The 23,926-nt window shown below is 51.3% G+C and overlaps 1 protein-coding gene across 2 annotated transcripts; it reads right to left on the reverse strand.

Moving 5' to 3' along the window:
- Window positions 1-292: 292 nt before the first annotated feature.
- ULK3 (unc-51 like kinase 3) lies at window positions 293-23,782 on the reverse strand. Of its 2 annotated transcripts, XM_083698358.1 has the most exons (16): window positions 23,429-23,682; window positions 22,132-22,272; window positions 20,255-20,375; window positions 19,644-19,748; window positions 18,752-18,895; window positions 17,494-17,576; window positions 16,294-16,449; window positions 15,245-15,350; window positions 12,819-12,859; window positions 12,086-12,188; window positions 9,606-9,670; window positions 9,093-9,171; window positions 8,071-8,111; window positions 7,438-7,485; window positions 6,088-6,154; window positions 293-795 (listed from the first exon to the last, which is right to left on the reverse strand). In XM_083698358.1, exons 1-16 carry the CDS (start codon window positions 23,522-23,524, stop codon window positions 779-781), a joined length of 1,413 nt encoding a protein of 470 aa, XP_083554484.1. In that variant the 5' UTR covers window positions 23,525-23,682; the 3' UTR covers window positions 293-778. The 2 variants fall into 2 exon arrangements, with proteins under 2 accessions (XP_083554484.1, XP_083554485.1); XM_083698359.1 differs by lacking the exon at window positions 8,071-8,111 and having other exon boundaries at window positions 23,429-23,782.
- Window positions 23,783-23,926: the final 144 nt, after the last annotated feature.

Below are 23,926 nucleotides of genomic sequence, written 5' to 3' on the forward strand. Positions count from 1 at the left end.
GGTGGCAGCTGTCGGTCAGTGCAGACAATACTAAGCTAGACAGACTCACTGTCTGAGTACATGAAGGCAGCTACCTATCCTCAGTTTCTTCTGCAAGCCCCCTCCCTTTCTCCCCACCAGCAATAAAACACTGTGGGGTGTCCCAGTTAGTGGATAATGTAACCACAGCAGTTTCCTTCTTCTTGGGGGGAAAAGTCTAATCAAGCTCTTTCATTGAACAGAACAACTCCTTCCACTCCCATGACCTGTGCTTAACAAAATTGGTGGAATAAGCACATCTCTCTCGAGGGCATGAAGTAGAAAGCAGTTTATAGGTGAAGACAGTAAAGTGTTCAGTGTGAGCTCTGCTCTTCCCCCTACCAGAGAACCTAAAACCCCATAGCAAAGACCCTCCCCATACAATCAGACCCTTGAAAGCCCCCCTCTTGATTCCATGCTTTGCATCTCCTGAGAGGGGCATGTAGCTGCCCTGAGCTTAATTCCTGTACATTAAAACACTTAGAAGAGCCTCCGCTTAGACTTAACGCTGCTCAACAAAATTACAATTTGCAGTATATAAATTAATTACACTATACAAGCAATGACCGTTTAAATAACCTCACACTTAACAAAGAATGCTCCGTGTGTGTGTGTGTGTGTGTGTGTGTTCAAAACGCAAACCCAATTCCATGCCAACAGCCACCGCGAATCTTTAGTGCATAAACTGTGTCCAGGCAAGAGGACTCTCTGTTGTTCGTGGGGGTCGAGGGGCTGAATCCAGTGGGCACCATCCAGGCAACTACTGCAAGGTACAAGCTGCAGAAGAGGAAACACAAAGAGGCTGACTAGCATCCAAATAAATTCACATCTTTGTTTGAAAACGAAAACCCCTACTTTCAAATCCGACGCAGCAATCTCAGGGGACTCTTCTTTAGCTCGAGGGCCACGCTCCCTTCTGGGTAACCTTTTACAGGCTGCATGTCAGTGGTGGGCGAAGCCAGGGGGGGAAAGCAGGCCCAGCAGTTAATGCAAGTTTCCCCAGAGAAGGAAGGGGCTCTGAGTTCAGGGGCACATTCTACCCAGGTGCAAAGCAGTGCCAGGGAGGCTGTCGCTCGGGAGAGTCCCTGAGGGCCAGACGAGGAAGCTTGGAGGGCCACATCCAACTCCTGGGCCTGAGGCTCCCCGCTGTTGCTCAAGAAGTGGGCAGCAAAATTTGAGGCAAAATTTTAACTATTATTTTGTAATCATTAGTTTAATAAGAGATAAATGATTATTTCAAGAACAGCTCTGTATGTGGAAAGCTGCTCTACTCAGGGCCAAATGCATCTCCCTGACATGCTTGCTTTCCTGCGAGGAGGAGGTTTTTTCTCCTCCTCCTCCTCCCTTTATTACCTCCTTGAAACACAGCACACCTGCTCCTAGGAGCAAGTATAAATGTAAAATGTAATGCAATACAGTGGACGCTCGGGTTGTGAACCTGATCCGTGCAGGATGCACATTTGCAACCCACAGCATTCGCAACCTGCAGCGGCACGTCTGCGCACGTGCGGGTTGCAACTCGGAGCTTCTGTGCATGAGCAAAGAGTGATTTAGCGCTTCTGCGCATGCGCGACTGCCGAAACCCAGAAGTAACCCGTTCCGGTACTTCTGGGTTTCGGCGGTCCGTAACCCGAGAAAACGCAACCTGAAACGCCTGTAATCCGAGGTATGACTGTATGTGTATGTATAGTATGTAATCAAAAAACCAATAAAGATTATCCTGGAAGAAAAGAAAAACAGCACATCTGGGGGAGCCTGGCTGCAACTCAGAGAAGGTGGGAACACTGAGGGAGGAATGGGTACAGAATGGAGTGTCATGCACAAGGGCATGGCTGACTCTCACCATAAGCACTTTGTTGTTGTTGTTTAGTCGTTTAGTCGTGTCCGACTCTTCGTGACCCCATGGACCAGAGAACGCCAGGCACCTCTGTCCTCCACTGCCTCCCGCAGTTTGGTCAAACTTATGCTGGTAACCTCGAAAACACTATACAACCATCTCGTCCTCTGCCGTCCCCTTCTCCTTGTGCCCTCCATCTTTCCCAACATCAGGGTCTTCTCCAGGGAGTCTTCTCTTCTCATGAGGTGGCCAAAGTACTGGAGCCTCAGCTTCACAATCTGTCCTTCCAGTGAGCACTCAGGGTTGATTTCCTTCAGTATGGAGAGGTTTGATCTTCTTGCAGTCCATGGGACTCTCAAGAGTCTCCTCCAGCACCATAATTCAAAAGCATCAATTCTTCGGCAATCAGCCTTCTTTATGGTCCAGCTCTCACTTCCATACATCACCACTGGGAAAACCATAGCTTTAACTATACGAACCTTTGTTGGCAAGGTAATGTCTCTACTTCTCAAGATGCTGTCTAGGCCTGTCATTGCCCTTCTCCCAAGAAGAAGGCGTCTTTTAATTTCGTGGCTGCTGTCACCATCTGCAGTGATCATTGAGCCCAAGAAAGTAAAATCTCTCACTACCTCCATTTCTTCCCCTTCTATTTGCCAGGAGGTGATGGGACCAGTGGCCATGATCTTCGTTTTTTTGATGTTGAGCTTCAGACCATATTTTGCGCTCTCCTCTTTCACCCTCATTAAAAGGTTCTTTAATTCCTCCTCACTTTCTGCCATCAAGGTTGTGTCATCTGCATATCTGAGGTTGTTGATATTTCTTCCGGCAATCTTAATTCCGGCTAGGGATTCATCCAGCCCAGCCTTTCGCATGATGAATTCTGCATGTAAGTTAAATAAGCAGGGAGACAAAATAAAGCCTTGTCGTACTCCTTTCCCAATTTTGAACCAATCAGTTGTTCCATATCCAGTTCTAACTGTAGCTTCTTGTCCCACATAGAGATTTCTCAGGAGACAGATGAGGTGATCTGGCACTCCCATTTCTTTAAGAACTTGCCATAGTTTGCCGTGGTTGACACAGTCAAAGGCTTTTGCATAGTCAATGAAGCAGAAGTAGATGTCTTTCTGGAACTCTCTAGCTTTCTCCATAATCCAGCGCATGTTTGCAATTTGGTCTCTGGTTCCTCTGCCTCTTCTAAATCCAGCTTCTGGGAGTTCTCGGTCCACATACTGCTTGAGCCTTCCTTGTAGAATTTTAAGCATAACCTTGCTAGCGTGTGAAATGAGTGCAATTGTGCGGTAGTTGGAGCATTCTTTGGCACTGCCCTTCTTTGGGATTGGGATGTAGACTGATCTTCTCCAATCTTCTGGCCACTGCTGAGTTTTCCAAACTTGCTGGCATATTGAGTGTAAGCACTTTACACAACAATATTTTGAAGCAGGTTTCCCTTGTAAGTCTATATTAACTACCTACCACCACCCAAGCCAAGAAAGCAATGGGACTGTAAGCCCTGCTCAGTGTAGACCCATTGAAATCAATGGTCCTAAGTTAGCCCTGCTCATTAACTTCGGTGAGTCCACTCTGAGTAGGACTGGCACTGAATACTTCCCATGGTGGCCGAACAAAAAACAAATAGACAGGGAAGGCTGCTGTAGAGGAAGGGGAAAGTAGCAATGGCAGAGCTGGAAGGGACACCAAGGGTCATTTAGTCCAACCCCCTGCGATGCAGGATGCAAATGTTTTTATGTGATTAACTGCTGCGCTTTGTTGGATTAGGGAATGAGCCAGAGAAGTCAGCCTGGGGTGTGTGCGTGTGTGTTTTGTGAAACTGACACGCAGCCACTTGGCGAGGGGACACCACTAAGCCCATGAAGCCCATTCACAAGCTCAGGCCAGGACTCTGGCCAGATGAAGGTCCTGCCGCCGGCCGGGACCCCCCTCTACCTCATTTGACTTCTCCCAGGCTCAGGAGCTTATGGCAAGCAAAGATGAAGGATTAAAACGATAAACCATCCCCATCATCATCATAAAACGCGCCCTCTGAGCCTCTGGGGAGATTTCCGTGTCAAATGTGAGGCTGAGTGTTTCTGCCCCCACCCCCAAACTAAAATGCATTTTGCTTTGATAAAAATAATAAAAAGAGCAAATCCCCACTACTGCAGCATGCTTGGCATGGTGGCTGCTCCTGGAGAAGCATTTCCCCACTCCCCCCTTCAAAGGATTGTCTCTTTGGGTCCTTCTGGACATCTGCCTGTCCTCCACCCCCCACTGCCCTGGGCAAAACAGAGTGAGGCCTCTCCCTCCACTCCAGATTCAATAAGCGTGCAACACGGCCCCTGCTCCCAGGCTTTATGGTTTCCAGGCCATTTGGCAGGGAGAAGAAAAGGTCTCTTTTCCCCTTCCTCCTCTGGGGGAAGACCAATGCTCCTGAGGCCCAGCTGCAGGAAAGAAAGTGTGGGGAGAGAGGACCAACAGGGCCATTAATTGCAATTAACCAGTCAAGCTCAAAAGGGGGAGAGGGGAGGGGCGACTTGCAGACCCTTCCCAAACTGGAAGGAGACGGACACAAATATCTCCTGCCTCCCTGGGAAGTAGGAACTATGCGGCCATCTCCCCCTTCCCCCAAAACCTCACAGACAGCCCTGCTGTGTCTGATCCGGCCCCCCCCCCCATGAGGATTTTGTTCCTCTCCACTTAGCACAGCAGAGCTCTGAAATGGGGGCTCTGCCGTTCCTACAGTTTTTGTCTATATAGTAACACACATACACCCCCCCCACAACCCGCCCACCCTACTCTCCCTCTCCACACACCCAGCCCCCCTGCAATGGAACAATTAGTCCTGCTTACTGGGGGGGGGGGCTGGGCAACCCTTGCTTTCATCTTATGAAGTCTGCAGACTCAACCCTCAACTGAGACTTTAAGCAAAATAAAAGTATCGTTTGCACACCTGCACGAGGCGCTTGACCCCCATTCCCTTCCACTCAAAATAGCACATGTGCGCATGTGCAAACTGTTCACCTTAGATGACCTGTAGCAGGGATGGGGAAACTTTGTCTTTCGAAACCGGCCTGCAGATTCGCTTGGGAGGGCAGGCGTCGGTGGTCGCAGGCACCATGTGGCAGGCAGGGCCAGAACCCAGAAGTGGGGAGACTGGGCTGGGCTGCAAGATTGCAGCTCTGTGTCTCTCTGGGCTCCCCCAGATTACCTGCTCAGCAGAAGCCACTTGGGCGAAGGGCACACTGGCTCGCCACTCTCGGTCAGCCTACACCTGCCTCTTTTCTTACTTTCCAACTAGCCCAGGTACGTGGCCTACTGCCCAGGATGTTTTAACTTGTGATGCTACAACTATAATGCTACAACTCTATGAGTGCTGCCCCTTGTAGACTCAAAGCTAGAATTAGCCAGCTCCACCTCTCATGAACTCTGGCTGCCTCCCTGCCTTTTGCCCAGAAAGCCCCAGCGGGCACCAGGCCTGCTCAGTCCAGCATCCGCCCCGATTTGCTTGCAACAAATCTCCCAGGGAGGTGAGAGGATGCCTGGCCTTTACTGAGCCTTCGTTCTGGCTTGCTTTCGGGAACAGCTATACGAAAATGAAAATTTGTCCTGCATGAAAGAATGCAAGAAGAGCCCTGGATCTGGCCCGTGTCCCGTCACTGAGCCCAGCATCCTGCTCTCCCAGGGGTCAGCCAGATTCCCGTGGGGAGCCCGCGAGAAGGGATCTGAGCACAAGGGCAACTTTCTTCTCCTGCAGTTTCCAACAATTAGGATTCAGAAGCGTTTCCTGCCTCTGGGTGTGGAGGTAAAAAGTAGCCAGCAGGAGGCAGAACAAAGCCGTCAGGATTAGTAGACATGGATGGTCATGTCCTGTTTTTTAAAGTATAAATATCTGCTGTGGAATGCTTTGGGAGGCAAGAATTTTATGATAACCCTGAGGAAGAGCTCAGTTGGTAAAGCACGAGACTTCTAAGCTCAGGGTCATGGGTTTGCGCCCCACGTTGAGTGAAAGATTCTTGCACTGGATTAGATGACCCTTCTGCTCCCTTCCAACTCTACCATTCTAGGGTTCTATGAAATACAGTAAGCGCTCCACCAGGGATTGTTTAGCTGAGACTCCTGCACTGCAGGGGTTGGACTAGATGCCCCTTGGGGTACCCACAGTTCCATGAGTCTGTGAAGAAAGAATGCCAACAGAACCCAGCCAAGACTTGGTAAGGAAGAGAACGGGCACTCACAGCTTCTCACAGAGTCCAGCATCCCCTCCTTGCCAATGGCTTCGGCTTCCCACTGCGACTCCTTCATCTGGAGGAAAAGGAGAAGGAAGAGAGGGAGGTGGGTTGTCTCCTCTGATCTCCATGAGGGTGCAAGAGCAGCCTGGCTGGATCAGAGAAAGGGTGCATCTAAGACCAGGATCATGTTTCTATCCGGGCCTCTGAGATGTCCATGAGGAGAACAGGAAGGGAACAGCTCTCCCCCACTGGAGTACCATACAGACACAGAGAGAGCAACTAACATTCAGAGATAGGCTGTTTCTGCATATGGAAACTCCACTTAGACAGCAGGGCTAGAGGAAGAATCCTGCTGGGTGAGACCCCAAAGTCCACAGGGGCCACTGTTCTGCCCCACATGCAGCAGCTGGCCCAATGAGCCAGGAAGCCAGCAAGATTTTATTTATTTAAAGTATTTCAAAAGGACCTGCATATTCTTGAAGAAGTGTTTGGATTTGATATCCCTCTTTATCACTCCCCTTCAGGAGTCTCAAAGCGGCTAACATTCTCCTTTCCCTTCCTCCCCCACAACAAACACTCTGTGAGGTGAGTGGGGCTGAGAGACTTCAGAGAAGTGTGACTGGCCCAAGGTCACAAAGAAGCTGCATGTGGAGGAGTGGGGAATCGAACCCGGTTCACCAGATTGCGAGTCCACCGCTCTTAACCACTACACCACACTGGCTCTCTGGAGGAGGATGTGAAGGCAACGGTGCTTTCCTGCTCCTAATCCCTGCCTCCTTCCTCCTTCCAGAGCTGTCAGCCAATGGCCTGCTGCCTCTGAACACGCAAAGGAATGGGCTCTGGAATTGGATCTCACCAGACCTAGCTAACACGGCAAATTGGGAGTCTTGCATTTGCTGAAGGGCCCCGCAGGCCCCCTCCCCCTGTGCCAGGCCAAGAGGGGGCTTCCAAAAAGGCCCATCTTCCAAAGGCAATGAGCTTCTCCGGGAAGCGAGCCCAGGGACCAAGCACATGCCAGGCAGGAACGGAGCCCCAAAGGCCACCTCGCTCCCACAGCACGGATTCTACAAAGGATGCTTTACTTGAGATTCCAGCATGGGGAGGGGCCTTCCAACTCTATGGCACTTAAGAGCCTACAGTGACTCAGCCCATCTTCAGACAATATTGTCTTTGCTTTGAGGCTGGGTTTGTGTTTTTTTAAAACTCAATTAAGCAGCGTATAAATCTTATGAAATAATAAACCACCCAAATCTATTTTTCCATGCCCTGCCCCAGCCAAGCCTCCTCTGCCAGCCACATGATGCCCAGGCGTGCCCTCGCTGCAGCCCCCACAGAACGCACAGTGCCCTCCTGTACCTTGATCTGCTCTTTCAGGTATTCCGCTCGGCCCATCAGTGTCTGGATCTGCAAACAGTCATTCACTCGGTCAGATTAGGAGGAAAGAAGAAGAAGGAGCCCCAGTTCAAAGGAGGGTCATGCAGGAAGGCAAACCACATGGAAACCCTCCTGCACGGCACCTCAAATCCCACGGAAAAAAAGGTGGGGCACCATACATATAACAATTCCCTCTATTTCCAATGTCCACGCTGTGAGTGCCAATCATTTAGGTAGCCAAACGGGCACTAATCGCAAGGAGCTGTGGCAGCAGGCTTGCCCAAGGCTTGCAGAAGTACAAAAAAATGCCCTGATGGTAGGGAACCCCAAAATAGCTCAACAGGGGGCTCAGAAGTGACAGATTGCTGACTGAAGTTTGCAGGGGGTAGAATGGAGCAGTTAGAATCTTGGACCGGGGGTGTCCCATGCTGCAACATTTTACTGCAGGTACACAGCGGCTGAGCCATGTCCATTCTGCCGCCTGCACCCTTTAGTGCCCCCTGCTGGGCACCTTGGCTCCCCAAATGCATCCTGCAGGGCTCCCCCCCCCCCACTTCTAAATAACAGCAGCAGCAAAGGACCAAGCACAGCTCCAGGGACCAGGTGGATACAGACCTCAGCATGCAGCAACTCCCGTCTCCTTCCCGCAGGCTCAGCTGGAGGCAGGAAGGAAAGAAAACCATAGAATATGATTTGTGCTGTAACTGTGATGTTTAGCATATTTTTGCTCATGGTGTTTTATGGTTTGTAGTTGCTTTGCTGATGATTTGTTAAGTCTTTAATATGACTTACGTTGTACGTGGTAAGCTACTTTAGGATTTGACTGAATGGGAAGTGGCAGAGAAGTGCAATCGATCAATCAATCAATCAATCAATCAATCGTGGAAGGTGGGGTTAGACTGCACAGGAGACCTTACACAGCCCTCTCTGGCTTAGGCCCAGGCTCTTCTCCCACATGTAGCCTCGCCCAGAGATTTCAAGCAGAGGCCCTTCTCTCGTCGTCGTCGTCCGGCACACTAGGTGGGGACATGGGAAAGCGCCTTCTTGGTGGTGGCTGCCGCCAGACAACATTGGAACTCCCTCCCTAGAGGAGCCAGATTGGCTCCCTCCTTGATGTCCTCCCGCCAGCAGGTGAACATAGTTTTATTCCTGCAGGCTTTGGGGAATGGAATCCTTATTTAAAGGAAAGGGCTTTTACTAGAGCAGGGTTGTTTTTCCTACCTGTATTAAAGGTAAAGGGACCCCTGACTATTAGGTCCAGTCGTGGCTGACTCTGGTGTTGCGGCACTCATCTTGCTTTACTGGCCAAGGGAGCCGGCATACAGCTTCCGGGTCATGTGGCCGGCATAACTAAGCCGCTTCTGGCGAACCAGAGGAGCGCACGGAAATGCCGTTTACCTTCCCGCCAGAGTGGTACCTATTTATCTACTTGCACTTTGATGTGCTTTCAAACTGCTAGGTGGGCAGGAGCAGGGACTGAGCAACGGGAGCTCACCCCGTCACGGGGATTCGAACCGCCGACCTTCTGATCGGCAAGTCCTAGGCTCTGTGTTTTAACCCACAGCGCCACCCGCATCCCTTGCTACCTGAATTACACCCCCATTAAGCCCCCACCCACCACAAGCTGCCCCCCTTACCAGCTAACATGAGCAGCAGCTCCCCCAGGCTCTGCTGGTAGAGATCAAGGGTTTCGCTGTCATCTTTGCCCTCCTCCTCCTGGAAAAGAAACACAGAGCAGCTCCGTCAGGGCTCAGGGCTCAAAAAGGAGCAAACAGCCGCCTTCCCCCTAACGAACGTAATGCAAGAACTGGATCAGGTCAGTGGGGGCCCATCTATTCCAGCACCCTGCTCTCGCCATGGTCAGCCAGATGTTTGTAGAAAATGCACAAGCAGGAATCATGCACAAGAGCAGCCCTATCCCCTCCTGTGGGTTCCAGCCACGGAGACTCATAAGTATCGCTGCCTCTGACCATGGAGGCAGCAGCACCCATAGCCGTCTCCTCCATGCTGTCCCTCCCCAGGGACAGGTATACTCCCTTGCCTCCAAGGAGGGGGAAGGCAATGCAATGTTAGACTCCAGTTTTCATTTCAGGACAGAGGTTGGGGTCAATGACAAATCAGCAACTCTCTGCTCCCCTCTGGTGACTGACCTTAGCAACAGCGGCCGACGCCACCTCCAGAGCAGCGTAGAGGCGAGGCTTATCCCTGGACATCTCTGCAGAAAAAATAAATTAAATTAAAAGGGGCGCGACCCAGCATGTGCAAGGCCAAGCGGCATCCAGATGCAACAAAGCAAGGTGGTAGAGACCTGTGAGGACGGAGCAGGCTGTACCACTTCGGGCTGCAAGCAGAGGAGAGGGCAGCACTTTCGAAACTTCTGCAAGTCACAACAGCCCCTCAAACACACCCGCCTGCAAGTAAAAAACCTAACAGGAAGAGGTTCCAGTCTAGGTGCCTGCTGACTGGTGTGGTCCTGGTTGACTATACTACTTCATATTTCAAAGAAAATCTCTAAGCAGTGTGCAACACGGTTAAGCCGCAGGTTGCCTCAACTTGCCCATCTGTAAAATGAGATCAGCAGCTGTGTGTCCTACAGGAAGGATGAGACCAGGGCTGGAAGTGCCTGGCAAGTGAGAGTGCAACAAGAAGAGGTAAGCAAACAACTCAATGAGCACATGCAGTTAAGAGATTGGAAAGGGAAGGCTTCTTAGCTGTTAGAAACAGCTGCAAAATATTGCTGATGGCTGTAGCTATAGGTAATTGCTGATGGCCATAGCATACGTGGGGCTCTGCTACTACAGCATATATGTAAAGACAAAAGGCATTCACAGACTGACTTTGGACAGCATTCCATAGTAGCCCATAAAACTTTCAGAGAAGAGAGCACAGGAATGAGAGAACTATGCCCTCTCCAACTCCCATCAGCTACGCCAGCGTGAATAATGATCAGGGATAATGGGAGTCGGAGTCTAGAAACATATCTGGAAGCCACAGAGTCCTCTTCCTTGCCTTAGCCCCAATCCCTGACTGAAAGGAAGCCCAGCTACCTACTGCTGAATTTACTACTTATTTCTGCTTAACCTCACCTCCATCTCGCTCCCCACAACTTTGGTTGTCTTCCCCATGCCAAATTTTAAACTGCAAGCTCCACAGGGGGAAGGGACTTTGCTCTTCTTCTTCTTTTACATGTGATGCACATGTGTGGCATTATCGTCACATGTACCAGGTGAGAGAACCTTTGGCCTTCCAGATGTTGTTGAGCTATAACTCTATAATCATCCCTGGCCGTTGGCTTGCCTGGCTGCAGCTGACGGGAGTTGCAGCTCAGCAACATTTGCAAGGCCAAAGGTTTCCTGCACCTGATATCTACCGATAGCGACCTCAGTTTTTTCACTGCCAGTTCTTATCAGCTGAAACAACAGCAGTTGTGCCAAGGAGGGAGAACCGGAAGGCTGATGCGAATCCTCAGATTCCTGCAGGAGTATATAAAATAAACCTTTGGGAAAAGGAAACCCCATTAACAGCCCAGCGGGGACCGAATACGTTCAGGGGACACAAAATATTGACTTGGGGTGGGGGAGAGAAAACTTGGCTGCAGGAAGAACAGACTGGAGGACAAGGCTGAGGACCGGGAACAGGAACACTTTGCAGTGCAACATTTTAGGAACCAGGAAGCTGCCTTATGCTGAGTCTGACCATTGCTCCATCTAGTTCAGTATTATCTACACTGACTGGCAGCTATGACTCTCCAGGATTTCAGGCACTGACTTGCCATTGAGCTATCAGGCCTTTTTTTTATTTTTTGACGTTAATTTTTTATTTCCAAAACCGAAAAAAGAAAAATTACAAACATCAAATTCAACATCCATATTCATTTTCTAACATAAACGTATTGCATAATTAACTAAATTAAAACATAGCTAATTACTCTAACCTTCTCTTTGCTGTAAACAAATACAACCCAGTTAGAAATTTTATATTAAAGCTTTTATATTATAAATAATATTTCAAATTCCCCTATAACCCCCGTTCCCTTCACCCATGTGTGATCTCTTTTTTCTTCTTCTTCCGTCTTGTCGTGTTGTTATAATTTAATCATTGTTCAGCTGATTCTTATATTATTTCCTTGCTTATCCCTGCACGTTTTACACGTTATCTATTAATATTCCAGTTCTGGAACCATATCTTTTCATATACAGTGGTACCTCGCAAGATGAATGCCTCGCAAGACGAAAAACGCGCAAGACAAAAGAGTTTTCCATTTTTTGAGTCGTTCCGCAAGACGAATTTCCCTATGGACTTGCTTCGCAAGACGAAATTGCGAGTTTGTTTCCTTTTTCTTAAAGCCGCTAAACCGTTAATAGCCGCTAAGCCGCTAATAGCCGTGCTTCGCAAGACGAGAAAACTGCAAGACAAAGAGACTCGCGGAATGGATTAATTTTGTCTTGCGAGGCACCACTGTATTCATATATTCCTGAAGGGAAGGAGCTATCGGGCCTTTTGGTTTGACTCCTATTTCCTAACAAAAACATGTTGCAAAGTGCAGAGTGCTCTTGGCTGCTGTTCTCAAAAACAAGACACCTGCCCCCCGCCCCCTGTGCCCCACTTGGTCCTCTGCTCTGGAAATTACCTTTCAAGATGTCCCTGGCAGGGCAGCCCTGCTGAAGGAGGGCCTTGTTGCTGGAAGCAACCAGTGCTTTGAGCTGCTCTGCTCGGGAAATGTATTCGCTCACCTAAGCACAAGGAAACAACACGACACAGTCACGAAATTTCATTCTCAGAGGTGCAAGAGAAAAGCAGGCACCTCCAGGGCCTTCTTGGTTGTGACACCAGCCCTGCGGCTCCCAGCCACGAAGGTTATCTTCTACCTTCACTGCTCAAGGCAGCCTGCTCCTGGGGGCCAGTTGCTGGGAGCCAAAAGCAGGGAGAGGTGCTGCTGGGCTCAGGTCCGGCTTGAGGGCTTCTGGCAGGTCACTGCAAGAAGATGATTCTGGACTAGATGGACCACTGGCCGGATCCAGCATAAGGGATCTGCTTACGTTCTGGTGGTGTGACATCTCAGGAAGGCCTGCAAGCCTGGGCCTTGACATGGATTCCAAGGCATCAGACTAGATTCCGGCTCTTCTGAGCAGCCCTTGGGCTAAGTCGGTCAAAACGAGAACAAATCTCCGCCTGTCATGGGCTCTGCCTACCACTGACCGCCCAGCCTTCTGCCCAATGAGCACCAGGCGCCACTGCTCTGCTCCCTCATTGGCCGAACCCTGGCCATGACCTCATGCACCCACCCGATATTTCCAGTTCGGCCCAAAGGCGCCCCAATTCACAGCTTTCCCACTGGTTGAAAAGGAGGACTGTCAACTGACCTTGGATCGGATCGCCTCCTTCCTGCGGACATCGACCTCGTCTGAGGGTGGCAAGACAGAGGCAGGTTAGGGAAAAGGGGAAAGTCCATGGAGTGAGCAAAGAAAATGGGAAACTGTCCCAGTACAACTCCCCGTCTTCCATCGTCAGCTCCGAGCTGCATCAGGGAGACGGACAGACATCAACCAGCCTCTGTTTCTGGAGGGGGTTGGAGTAGGCAGAGCAAGCAGAAGTCCCCCGTCCGTCCCCCCGCCTCCTGCTCAGAGCAGAGTATCTCCTCCCAGACTCAGAGATGGAGAGACTCTCCCATGTTTCAGAGGCCTTGCAAAGATCCTAGGCAAGGGAATTGTAGGAGTATACATGTCCAGAGTGTGGGGATCAGATGGGATTACTATGAGGAATTATAAAATATGCATCAAGCCATTGTGTCCACTATGAAAGCATGGCGTTGACTGGGTTCGATTCACTGACAATAATTTCTGATCAAATCCCACAACCCTCTGCATCTCTGGCCATTTCCTCTACTGTCCATTTCTCTCTGATTGACAGGTCATGCACACAGCCCAGTCGTCAGTTGCTTCATCAGGCATCCTGAGCCATAAAAGATAGTAGGCAGTTTCTTTGATGTAACTATTGCTAGTTTTGTTAATCTTAGGGCCAGGAAGAGAGTTCACAAGGAGATGGTAAATATTGTTTACTCCTGTTTATGACCTTCCTAAAAGCATTCCTCTTCGCTTCCTATTTTATTTACTCTGGGCTACTATGCATGCTCAAGTAGGAAATAGTTTCTTTGTAGTTAAAAGAATTTCTTCTGATCTAACTTTGTCCCACGTGGGCTTTTTTGAAATGCTCAGAGGAAATCTGATTGGTTCTTACGAACACTGTGTAAAAAAGTTCTTTTGTGAATAAAACGACCTGGGCCGGAGGGTGGGCAGGAATTCTTATTATACGCACTCCTCCCAGAGTCTTGCTGGTTCAAGCCTCTGTGTGTATTTTCATTATCAGAGTCTAATCCTTCCTTTGCTTTGGGAACGCCTCAACACTCTGGACATGTGCACTCCTACGGGGAATTCCTGGAGACAGCCCACTTCTGGCTAGTCAGCTGGGTCAGCCCCTTGCCCTTGGGCATGTGCCCATCCCCCCTGTGATCCACGAAGCCCTTGCACTGTGGGGCAGCTGCCTTCAGTCTCACCAGGTGATGGACCCACTGCCAATTGAGCCACGATCCTATGACATGGGTCCTGCCCCATGGAAATGGTCAAGGATGGAGCGTAAGACCACACCTGTCTTCCCCCTTCTTCCCCTTTGAAATCATTTCATTTTACGTCCTAACGGGATTAAGATGGATGGAGATCTGTGATGCGTCCTGCTTGCCTACCAAAGACAGAAGAAGAGCAAGGCAGGGCCAGGAAGGCAACCTGCTGTGGGCAAGAACTTGCCCCTCTTGGAAGTGGACTCTGGGGCAGGCGACGCAGGCAGCTCCAGATACGAAAATAAATATGTTGTTCTCATTTAATTTACCGTATTTTTCGCCCTATAGGACGCACTTTTTCCCCTCCAAAAATGAAAGGGAAATGCGTGTGCGTCCTATGGGGCGAATGCAGGCTTTCGCTGAAGCCTGGAGAGCGAGAGGGGTCGGTGTGCACCAACCCCTCTCGCTCTCCAGGCTTCAGGAGAGCCGCAGCACCAGTCCCACAAGGTCGGGGGACAGTGGGGAGGCGGAACGCCGCCATCCCGGTGACTCCCGATGTGGTTTGGAGGCTGACGGCGGGGAGACGCGTGCTTCTCCTGGCCGCCAGCCCCGCAAGCTCCGGGGACAGCGGGGAGGCGCAGCGCGTCTTCCCACTGTCCCCGGACCTGGTCTGCAGGCGGGCCCCGCTGCCGGCCCCACAAGCGCCTGGGGGGGGGAATTTTTTTTTTCTTTATTTCCCCCCAAAAAAACTTCGTGCGTCCTATGGGCCGGTGCGTCCTATGGGCCGAAAAATATGGTATTTCATAAAATGTATATATTGCTTGATTGTAAAAAAAACCCCCAAACTCAAAGGAGTTTACAAAAAGGGTGATAAAATGACCAATAGGAAGAGTTAACAACAATAATTTAAAACTTTCAAAAAATTAAAATCAAGAATAAACTAAAGGCAGATTTACTTGCAACACTTTTCTATGCATCTGGGCAGCCTTGTCTAAACAAGAATGTTTTTAGCAGGTGCCGCAAAGAGTATGCTGAAGGTGCCTGCCTGACGTCAACAGGGAGTTCCAAAGTGTAGGAGTTGCCACCATAAAAAGATCAATTTATTACAAATACGGAATGGGAATTTTGTTGGCCCCGTAACAAAGCTGCTTCTGCCAATCAAAGCAGCCGAGCTGCAATTGTGGGGCAGGGCAGTTCCGCAGAGAGGGGAACAATAAAAGCCTCTGGGCCACTCACAGCGCAAGGCGGGGACGAAGTACTCCAGGGCCCTGCTGTAGAGGGAAAGGGCGGCGGCAGCGTCGCCTTCCTGGTCCTTCTTTATCGCTTCTGTCACGAGAGACGACTGTAAAGGGAAGAGAAACAGGATGGAGAAAAGCGGGAGAGGAGGAATGGAAGAGGGGAATTGGTTCAAGGACCAAGCGCAGGCTCAGCTTGGGCTAAACGGAGGATGGAAAACCTTAGGTCTGGGGGCCACATGTGGCCCTCCAAGCCTCTCCATCATGCTCTCAGGGCCCTCTCCAGGCCAACCCGCTCCCTGGCCCTGCCCCACACTCTCCCCATGCTTCTGCTTGGCTGGAAAGCGTCCTTGGACTTGGAGCTGATGAATCTTGATTGCCTGGATAGATGTGTGTGTAAAATAACAGCTGAATTCAGGTGCAAGCCAAAGCTGCCTTCCGCCAGTATGCGGCCCCTGGAAAGCTGCCCAGAAGGCAATGTGGCCCTCGGGCCCCCTTCCTTTGGGTTAAGTGTCTGGAGGAGGGAATTGGCACCAGCCCTGTGGAACGCCCTCCCACCAGGTGTCAAAGAGAAGAACAACTACCAGACTTTTAGAAGACATCTGAAGGCAGCCCTGTTTAGGGCAGCTTTTTATGTTTAACAGACCACTGTATTTTAATACTTTGTTGGAAGCTGCCCAGAATGGCTGGGGAAACCAGCCAGATGGGCGGGGTATAAATAAATTATTATTATTATTATTATTATTATTATTTGTACAGCTGCATCCCTCTGTGTTTAGGAACTTTTGCCTCTGAGAACCAGCATTCTCAGCAAGCTCTTGCCCCCAAAGAGAGACAGGGAGCATTGTTTGGGGTGATGGGGAAATGGACCCATTTCTATGCCCACATTCAGAAGATGGTTCCCCTCCACGTTGCCAGATGGCTGCCCTCATGCCTACAGAGGGGTGGGCAGCCCCCCACCTCACGAGCTCCAGTGCCCAGCGGATAACCCAGACCCACATCCTGCAAATCCGCCCCCCGCACCCTCTCTCTAGCCCTCTTCCCACTCACCGCTTTGCCCAGGCTCTCCAAGCCGGGCATGTGCTCCATGTCCACAAAGGGGTGGGCAAAGAACTCCTGGAAAGAGAGGCGCTGCTGGGGGTCCCTCTTCAGCAGGCGCTGGAGGAGGTCCTGGCACTCCAGTGAGAGGCGGGGGCGGCTGGGGAGCTGTGGGGGGGCAAGGCAGAAGGCTGAGACACAGGTAGAGAAGCTCCCAACCTCACCTCACCTCTGGGCACCAGCAGCGCTGAGATGGAAACGGAACGGGGGAAGAAATCCCTTCATGGATGCAGGAGTGCCACGCAAAGGATTGTGGTCCCACTGGCCCATGGTGGTACTTTCATAGCCATGAGGCTCTCGAGAGAGTAACACGTATTTTCAAAAGGAGAAAAGGAAGGTGCTTGCCCCAAGGAGCTTACAGTCTAATCCAGGCAGTGGGCAGTGGGATTTCCTAGGGGGACCCTGGAGGTACAAATGACTGTCAGATTTGTTGAATTAATTAAACTAAACTATTTTAATTGGATTTTAGATATATGTGCAATTAACGATTGCTGTTTTGAAATTTCTTGCATTATTGCGTTCCTTAGTGGGTCATGCAAACGGCTATTCTGAATACTGCTTTTTATAGGGTGGGGTCGGGGGCACTGGGGGTGAGTCTGTGGAACCAAGGGGGGAGGGAGTGGTCCCAAAAAGTCTGAGAACCAATTAGGGGCAGGGGGAGGCAGAATCCCCCACACTCTGCCTGACAGCAGTCGTCCCCCCCCCCCTTCGGGTCTGGATTGAACCAGGCCAAGCCGCTGAATGACGTTTTTGAGATGATCAGACCAAGTTACATTCACCTCTGCCTGCAAACTGAACCCTACAGGAGTGTCAAGTTGGACCGATCTTGGCAGGACGTTGGAAGAACTGTGATGGGAATCTTTAAATAGCTGGTGGCAGGTGGTGGTGGAGCTGGGGTCAGGATGGCAGGGCAGGGCAAGGAACCTCCTTTCCGTCCCTCCCCAGCAGTGGCGTAGTGTGGGGGGTGCAGGGGGTGCCGGCCGCACCGGGCGCAACATCTGGGGGTTAGGGTTAGGGATAGGGTTAGGGGGCGCAAATCCAGGGTTAGGGGGCGCAAATTACTTGCCTTGCCCCGGGTGCTGACAACCCACGCTACGCCACTGCTCCCCATGACTGCACAAATACCAACACCCCCAGGAGCCATGAGGTTACCTCGATGGGTTGGTTGCTGCGGATCTTCTCCTCCAGCTCAGTGAAGGACTTGGAGGCAAAAGGTGGCCGGCCAAACACAGCCTCTGAGAAGGGAAAGAAGCCCCCACCCCCAAATAAGAAAGGGAGCCACATGTGTGTCACATGCTAGGCTGAATTAAAAAGGTAAAGGTAAAGGTACCCCTGCCCGTTCGGGCCAGTCTTGCCAGACTCTAGGGTTGTGCGCTCATCTCACTCTAGAGGCCGGGAGCCAGCGCTGTCCACAGACACTTCCGGGTCACGTGGCCAGCGTGACAAGCTGCATCTGGCGTGCCAGCACAGCACACGGAACGCCGTTTACCTTCCCGCTGGTAAGCGGTCCCTATTTATCTACTTGCACCCGGAGGTGCTTTCGAACTGCTAGGTTGGCAGGTGCTGGGATCGAACGACGGGGGGATTCGAACCGCCAACCGTGCGATCGGCAAGTCCTAGGCGCTGAGGTTTTACCCACAGCGCCACCCGCGTCCCGCTAGGCTGAATTACCACCACCCAGCCCCAATGCTCAGCAGTGATCAACTGCCACAAGAACCCAAGATAGCCTCCGAAGGAGGAGAGGGGAAAAGGCCATTGTGGCGAGTAGCCACGGATACCAGAGTCAGCTTTATAGTTATTGACACCGGCATCCACAAAAATGGAAGCGATTGGGGCCAGTGAAGGCAGGAAGGGGCATAGTCAGAAAGTGGGCAGGGAGGCGGATGTAGGATTAGGCAAGAGCAACTGCAGGCAGAACTACGCTTGATTCTCTCCCTTTTAAAAATGAGCTAAGTTTCTAGCCCTCAACGCTGGCAAAGGGGGAATAAAGAACCCTGATACAGGCAGGGCTTTGTATACTCTGGACTTCAAAAGAGCAACTGAAATTCCAGCCCATCGGAGATCACAGCTACACGCAGCACTTTCTGCCATTTTATTTCCATTACACCTTATCCAGAACGTAAGAATATGCAGTGTGTGTGTTTTTTAGCATAGGTATTTCAATCTCCGTTGGAGGTTTTAAAGCAGAGGTCGGATGGCCACCTGTCAGGGATTCTGTGATTCCTGCATTACGAAGGGTTGGGCTAGATGACCCTCGGGGTCCCTTCCAGCTCCATAATCCTGTGATTCTATTATTCAATCCTCCCAATTCATTTTGCACAGTCTCTCAGCTCCAGCATGGAGCTAAGCCAGCGCCTGGGAAGTCAAGACAGAGCCCCAACCTCCCCTCAAATCCGAAGGATGGACTTACCGTAGAGAATCACCCCCACGGACCACAAATCCACGCGGGCATCATATTGCCGGTTGCACACCATCTCGGGAGCCATGTAGAGTGGAGAGCCCCTCAGCACATGCTTCTCATCCCTTGGGGACATGTGCTGGGCAAATCCGAAATCTGGCATGGAGGGGGGGTAGGGGGAAGGTGACCCAGAAAAACCGTCATCGGGCATGACATTGTAAGCTTGGCCTGGTATCCACAGCCAACCAGAAATCCCACACTGGTAAAAGAAAGTGGATCTCCCTAGGATTTTCAGCTGTGTGAGGAAAGTGAGGAAAGGTAGCCCTACTCAGGGCCATTGTACATTACAGTGGTACCTCGGGTTAAGTACTTAATTCGTTCCAGAGGTCCGTTCTTAACCTGAAACTGTTCTTAACCTGAAGCACCACTTTAGCTAATGGGGCCTCCTGCTGCCGCCACTGCACAATTTCTGTTCTCATCCTGAAGCCAAGTTCTTAACCTGAGGTACCATTTCTTGGTTAGCGGAGTCTGTAACCTGAAGCGTCTGTAACCCGAGGTACCACTGTACAGTTATCAGTGACTGTATTGCTCTAGCTTTCTACTTTGTTGCATTTGGTATTTCTAATTTTTTTTATCATTATCTATTATGATTTATCCTAACTATTTCTATACATTAAAAATATCTCCAAAAGGTGTACCAAAATGGCTAAAGAAGGCACGGGGAACCTCTGACTCTCTGTGTGGCTATAATACTAGCCACTGGGATTGACTGGTTGAAATAAAAGACTGGCACATGAACGAGAAAAATAATGGGGGGGGGGGAGGAGCATGTGAGCCTGAAAGCCTGAAAGAAGCCCCCCTGAGCCTGGGGGGCAAGCCCAGCCCCGCCCTGCCCCACACCAACCTGCCAGTTTGAGGTGAGGCTTATCCAAGGAGCTCAGCAGGATGTTCTGAGGTTTCAGATCCAAGTGAGAAATATTCTTGTCATGGAGGAACTTTAAGGCACAGGCTGTTGGGACAAACAGGAGAGAGCAGTGGTGTTGCAGGTGGCAGGGGACTGTCAAGCCATCCCTCTCCAGCCAACAGTCTCCTTCCCAAAAAACCAGACTCCTCTGCCTCCAAGATTTCCTTTCCTTTTTCTGGCACGGAGATAGGGGAGAAAATGCAACTCCCTGCTGCCACACATCTCGAGCCAAGATGTAAAGGGAAACACAGCGGTCCTTTGAAAAGCCACACTTCTCTGCATTTTGCAACATGGTTCTCCAACCAAATAAAGTTTGCAGGCACAGTTTGAGCCGCACCCACAAATTGATGTTTTCTCTTTGCAAATGGTTTTGCCGTTTTGCAGATGAAATAGGTCTCTTTGTGAGCACAGTTTGAATCCAAACCCCATGGCGGATATTTTTAAAAGTGGAGATGCCAGGATTTAACCCTGGGACTTCCTGTGCACAAATGGTACGCTCTACCTATGAGCTCCATCCCCAACTTCTTTTCCTTTCCCCTCCAACTCCTTACCCAGTTGCTGTAGGAAAATGCGAGCCACCTTCTCTGGCAGGATCCTCCGTGCGTGGATAAAGCGAGACAGGTCACCCCCAGCACAAAATTCCATGATCAGGTAGATGTAGTCCTTGTTCCACTAAAAGGCAAACAGGCGCTATCAGGCTTCTAGAAAGACAAACCCTGTCCTATCTCCATCAAGTTCATTCCTCTGTCTGCAAGTTCCTAGTCCTTATGAATGAAAACACAAATGTGGAAGCAGCTGGGTGATGCCATTAAGTGCAATCCTATGCACAGCAACCTGGGAATATGCCCTATTGAAAACTCAGGAATTTACTTTTGAGTACCAGTATTAACACATAAATGGCTTTAATTGTTCAGAGCATCTATCACCCTCGCTATGTGTCTCGTCGACTGCAATCCTCAGGAGGGAGGCAACACAAAGCAAGCATTCTTGTGGCTGATCGGACTCCCCCACCAGGAGACATTCAGTTTACCCCCATAGTAGACACATGCAAACAAAGGGCAGAGGCATTATTATTTTTCAGGTGTGAGGGTCATAATTGGAATTGACTTTTGGAGGTGGTATTAAATGTAATAACTTTTGCTAAGTTAGCTTCACTGGGGCAGTTTTGCACTCTGCATTTGAAGCAATATCCTACCACTTTAATCAGTCACGGTTTCCCTCTCCCACCCCCCACCCCTGCAATCCTAGGAACTGTAGTTTAACGGGCACTAGGTAAAGGTAAGGGACGCAGGTGGCGCTGTGGGTTAAAGCCTCAGCGCCTAGGACTTGCCGATTGAAAGGTCGGCGGTTCGAATCCCTGCGGCGGGGTGCGCTCCCGCTGCTCGGTCCCAGCGCCTGCCAACCTAGCAGTTCGAAAGCACCTCCGGGTGCAAGTAGATAAATAGGGACCGCTTACCAGCGGGAAGGTAAACGGCGTTTCCGTGTGCGGCTCTGGCTCGCCAGAGCAGCGATGTCACGCTGGCCACGTGACCCGGAAGTGTCTCCGGACAGCGCTGGCCCCTGGCCTCTTGAGTGAGATGGGCGCACAACCCCAGAGTCTGTCAAGACTGGCCCGTACGGGCAGGGGTACCTTTACCTTTTACCTTTAGGTAAAGGTAAAGGTAAAGGGACCCTTGACCTTTAGGTCCAGTCGTGGCCGACTCTGGGGTTGCGGCACTCATCTCGCTTTATTGGCCGAGGGAGCCAGCGTACAGCTTCCGGGTCATGTGGCCAGCATGACTAAGCCGCTTCTGACGAACCACAGCAGCACACGGAAACGCCATTTACCTACTTGCCGGAGCGGTACCTATTTATCTACTTGCACTCTGACGTGCTTTCGAACTGCTAGGTTGCCAGGAGCGGGGACCGATCAACGGGAGCTCACCCCATTGCAGGGATTCGAACTGCCGACCTTCTGATCGGCAAGCCCTAGGCTCAGTGTTTTAGACCACAGCACCACCTGCACCCCGTTGTTAGGATACCCCTATTCCTCTCTTGGAGCTACAAGTCCCAGAGGTCGGTTGTTAAACCAAGCTAAGGACTGCCTTCTGTTTCGGCCTTTAAGCACCTGCTGAAATCTTTGCTATTCTGCCAGGCTCATGCATGAAACACAGAATACATCTTTTCATAATAGTTAGCTGACAAGTCTCCGATTTCATATTTTTCATGTGTTTTTCTTATATAGTGAGATTACCGTAAACTGCTTTGGTATTGTTTTCTGTATGATATAGTGGTACACAAATCTCAGCAACATCCAGAGCGCCAAAGGTGTCCCACTTTATCGGATGAGTCACACATCCGAGGAATAAAAGCTCCCCAGTTTTCCAGCTGGAGGCTTCCAGAGTCCTCCTGGCTGACACCCCAGCCCAGCCCGGTCTCCCCTCCCCACCTGAAAGTCCTTCAGCTCCACAATGTGCGGATGGCGGATGGTCTTGAGGATCTCGATTTCTGTCAAGAGGTTCTCCACAGACGCCTTGTTCAAGCTTTTCTTGCTGACGCACTTGATTGCCACGACCTCCCGGACGTCCTTCTAGCCAGGAAAAGAACACGCAACACCGTGCAAAGGAATGTCAGCAACACAAGCACCATCAGTCCTGATGGTGGAAATCTCAGGGAAGGTCTTGCGAGGTCCAGGGAAGTTGCTATGGAGATGGGCATTCCTTCAGATCAGGAGTGGGAATGTCTTTTCCACATCAGGGGCCGCCTTCCCTTCTGAAGAGGCATCTGGAGGCCACGGGCCACTGATGGGCAAGGCCAGAGGCCAAAGCGGGCAGAGCAACAAACACAGGTTTGTGTGACGGGGCAGTTTCTACATTCCCTTGATCTTCACCCTCAACCCAAGGGGGCAAGAGGTACAAGAACGCTCACTCCAGGTAGGTGAAAACATTTAAGGAGGGGGCTAAGGAGGGTCACTGAGGGCTGGAGGGCCAAATCTGAGTGCTGAGAGAGCGGCAGGCTGGAGAAGAGGAGAACATCTAAGTTGGGATATCAACTGAGATCAGGACAGGATCACAGCAAATAGTGAAAAAACTGCTGAGAGATGATTGCCCCTTCCGCTCAAAGCTGATTTGATGACTCAGACTCCATCCCTGGATCCAAAAACCAGTGTTGCAAGCAAGGAACCTCCAGGGTGGCCATGGAGTGGGTCAAGAGTCCCCAACACCCAAAAAATTAAGGCTAGGGTGAAGGATGCGCCCACAGGAATCCACCTTTTGCTGAGGGTGGGGCTGAAAGGATTATATACTCTACCAGTCAAGTTACACCTCGGACCCAAACCACGTAGGGCAGCGATGGGGGAAGCTTTGGCTGCTGCTGTTGGACTCCAACTCCCATCAGCCCCAGCAAGCAGGGCCAAGGGCCAGGGACGCTGGGAGCCGAAGTTCAGCAACATCCTGAGCGCCAGAGGTTCTCCCGACCCCTGACTCCGGGTGTCTCCTTTTAGTGCTACGCCCACACCCAATATCAACCCCCCTGCATCCTGCCTCCGACAGAGGACAGCCAAAGTGCTTCCGGGAAAGTCCTCTCCCTGCTCCCAGGTAGGCTGCTCCCGGGCGTGGAGGCTCCGCGCCGCGGCCTCTGGGTCAGGCGGGCGGATTCCCTGCGCCTGGTGCATTTGCGCCCCCCAACCCCGGAGCTCGCGCCATCCCCCCCGCCCGCCCCCCAAGCGGGGCCCTTGCCCTCCCTACCTTCCTGTAGGCTTTGAAGACAGTGGCGTAGGTGCCGCTGCCCAGCCTCTCGGTCAGGATGAAGTCCTCCAGCTGCGGCGGCGCCCAGCCGGCCATCCCGGCGACCACCCCATGCGGCCCCCGGAGGCTGGCGAGCGGAACCCGGCCCTCTCTGGGACCCCGCGGGGGCGCCTGGCTTCCCGGAACGGCGGCGCGGGAGGCGGAGCAGCGCCGGCAGAAGCGCACCTTCGGGCGCCCCCTCGCGGCCACCCGTGGGAGAGGAGAGGCGGGGCGGCGCTCGTGGGAACTCCGCCTCCGCGGTCGCGCGTCTGCAAAGCGGGGCGGGGAAGAGGAGAAGCGAGACCTGGATTCGCATCAGGTCGACGGAGGATAGAAGCGTCAGCAGAAGCTGAGCAGCTCTGGCCCGAATAAGCCTCGCTGCGAAATGCTGAACTCCCCTTTTGGAAAGCGCGCACCTTTAGTAAAAAAATGGAAGAGGATTGGAGGCAAGCTCAGCCC

The sequence above is a fragment of the Podarcis gaigeae genome (genome assembly GCF_964106915.1).
Source record: "Podarcis gaigeae genome assembly, chromosome: 9".
In the NCBI taxonomy this organism is placed as follows: domain Eukaryota; kingdom Metazoa; phylum Chordata; class Lepidosauria; order Squamata; family Lacertidae; genus Podarcis; species Podarcis gaigeae.

What these genes read in the sequence shown, in the direction of transcription:
- ULK3 (XM_083698359.1), bottom strand. Translation starts at nt 23,524, where the DNA reads ATGGCCGGCTGGGCGCCGCCGCAGCTGGAGGACTTCATCCTGACCGAG. An exon ending in GCAGCAACCAACCCATCGAG is followed by an intron (nt 16,450 to 17,493) that starts GTAACCTCATGG and finishes GCCCCCCCACAG; the next exon opens with CTCCCCAGCCGCCCCCGCCT. An exon ending in GCTGCTGCTCATGTTAGCTG is followed by an intron (nt 7,486 to 9,092) that starts GTAAGGGGGGCA and finishes GACTGTTTGCAG; the next exon opens with ATCCAGACACTGATGGGCCG.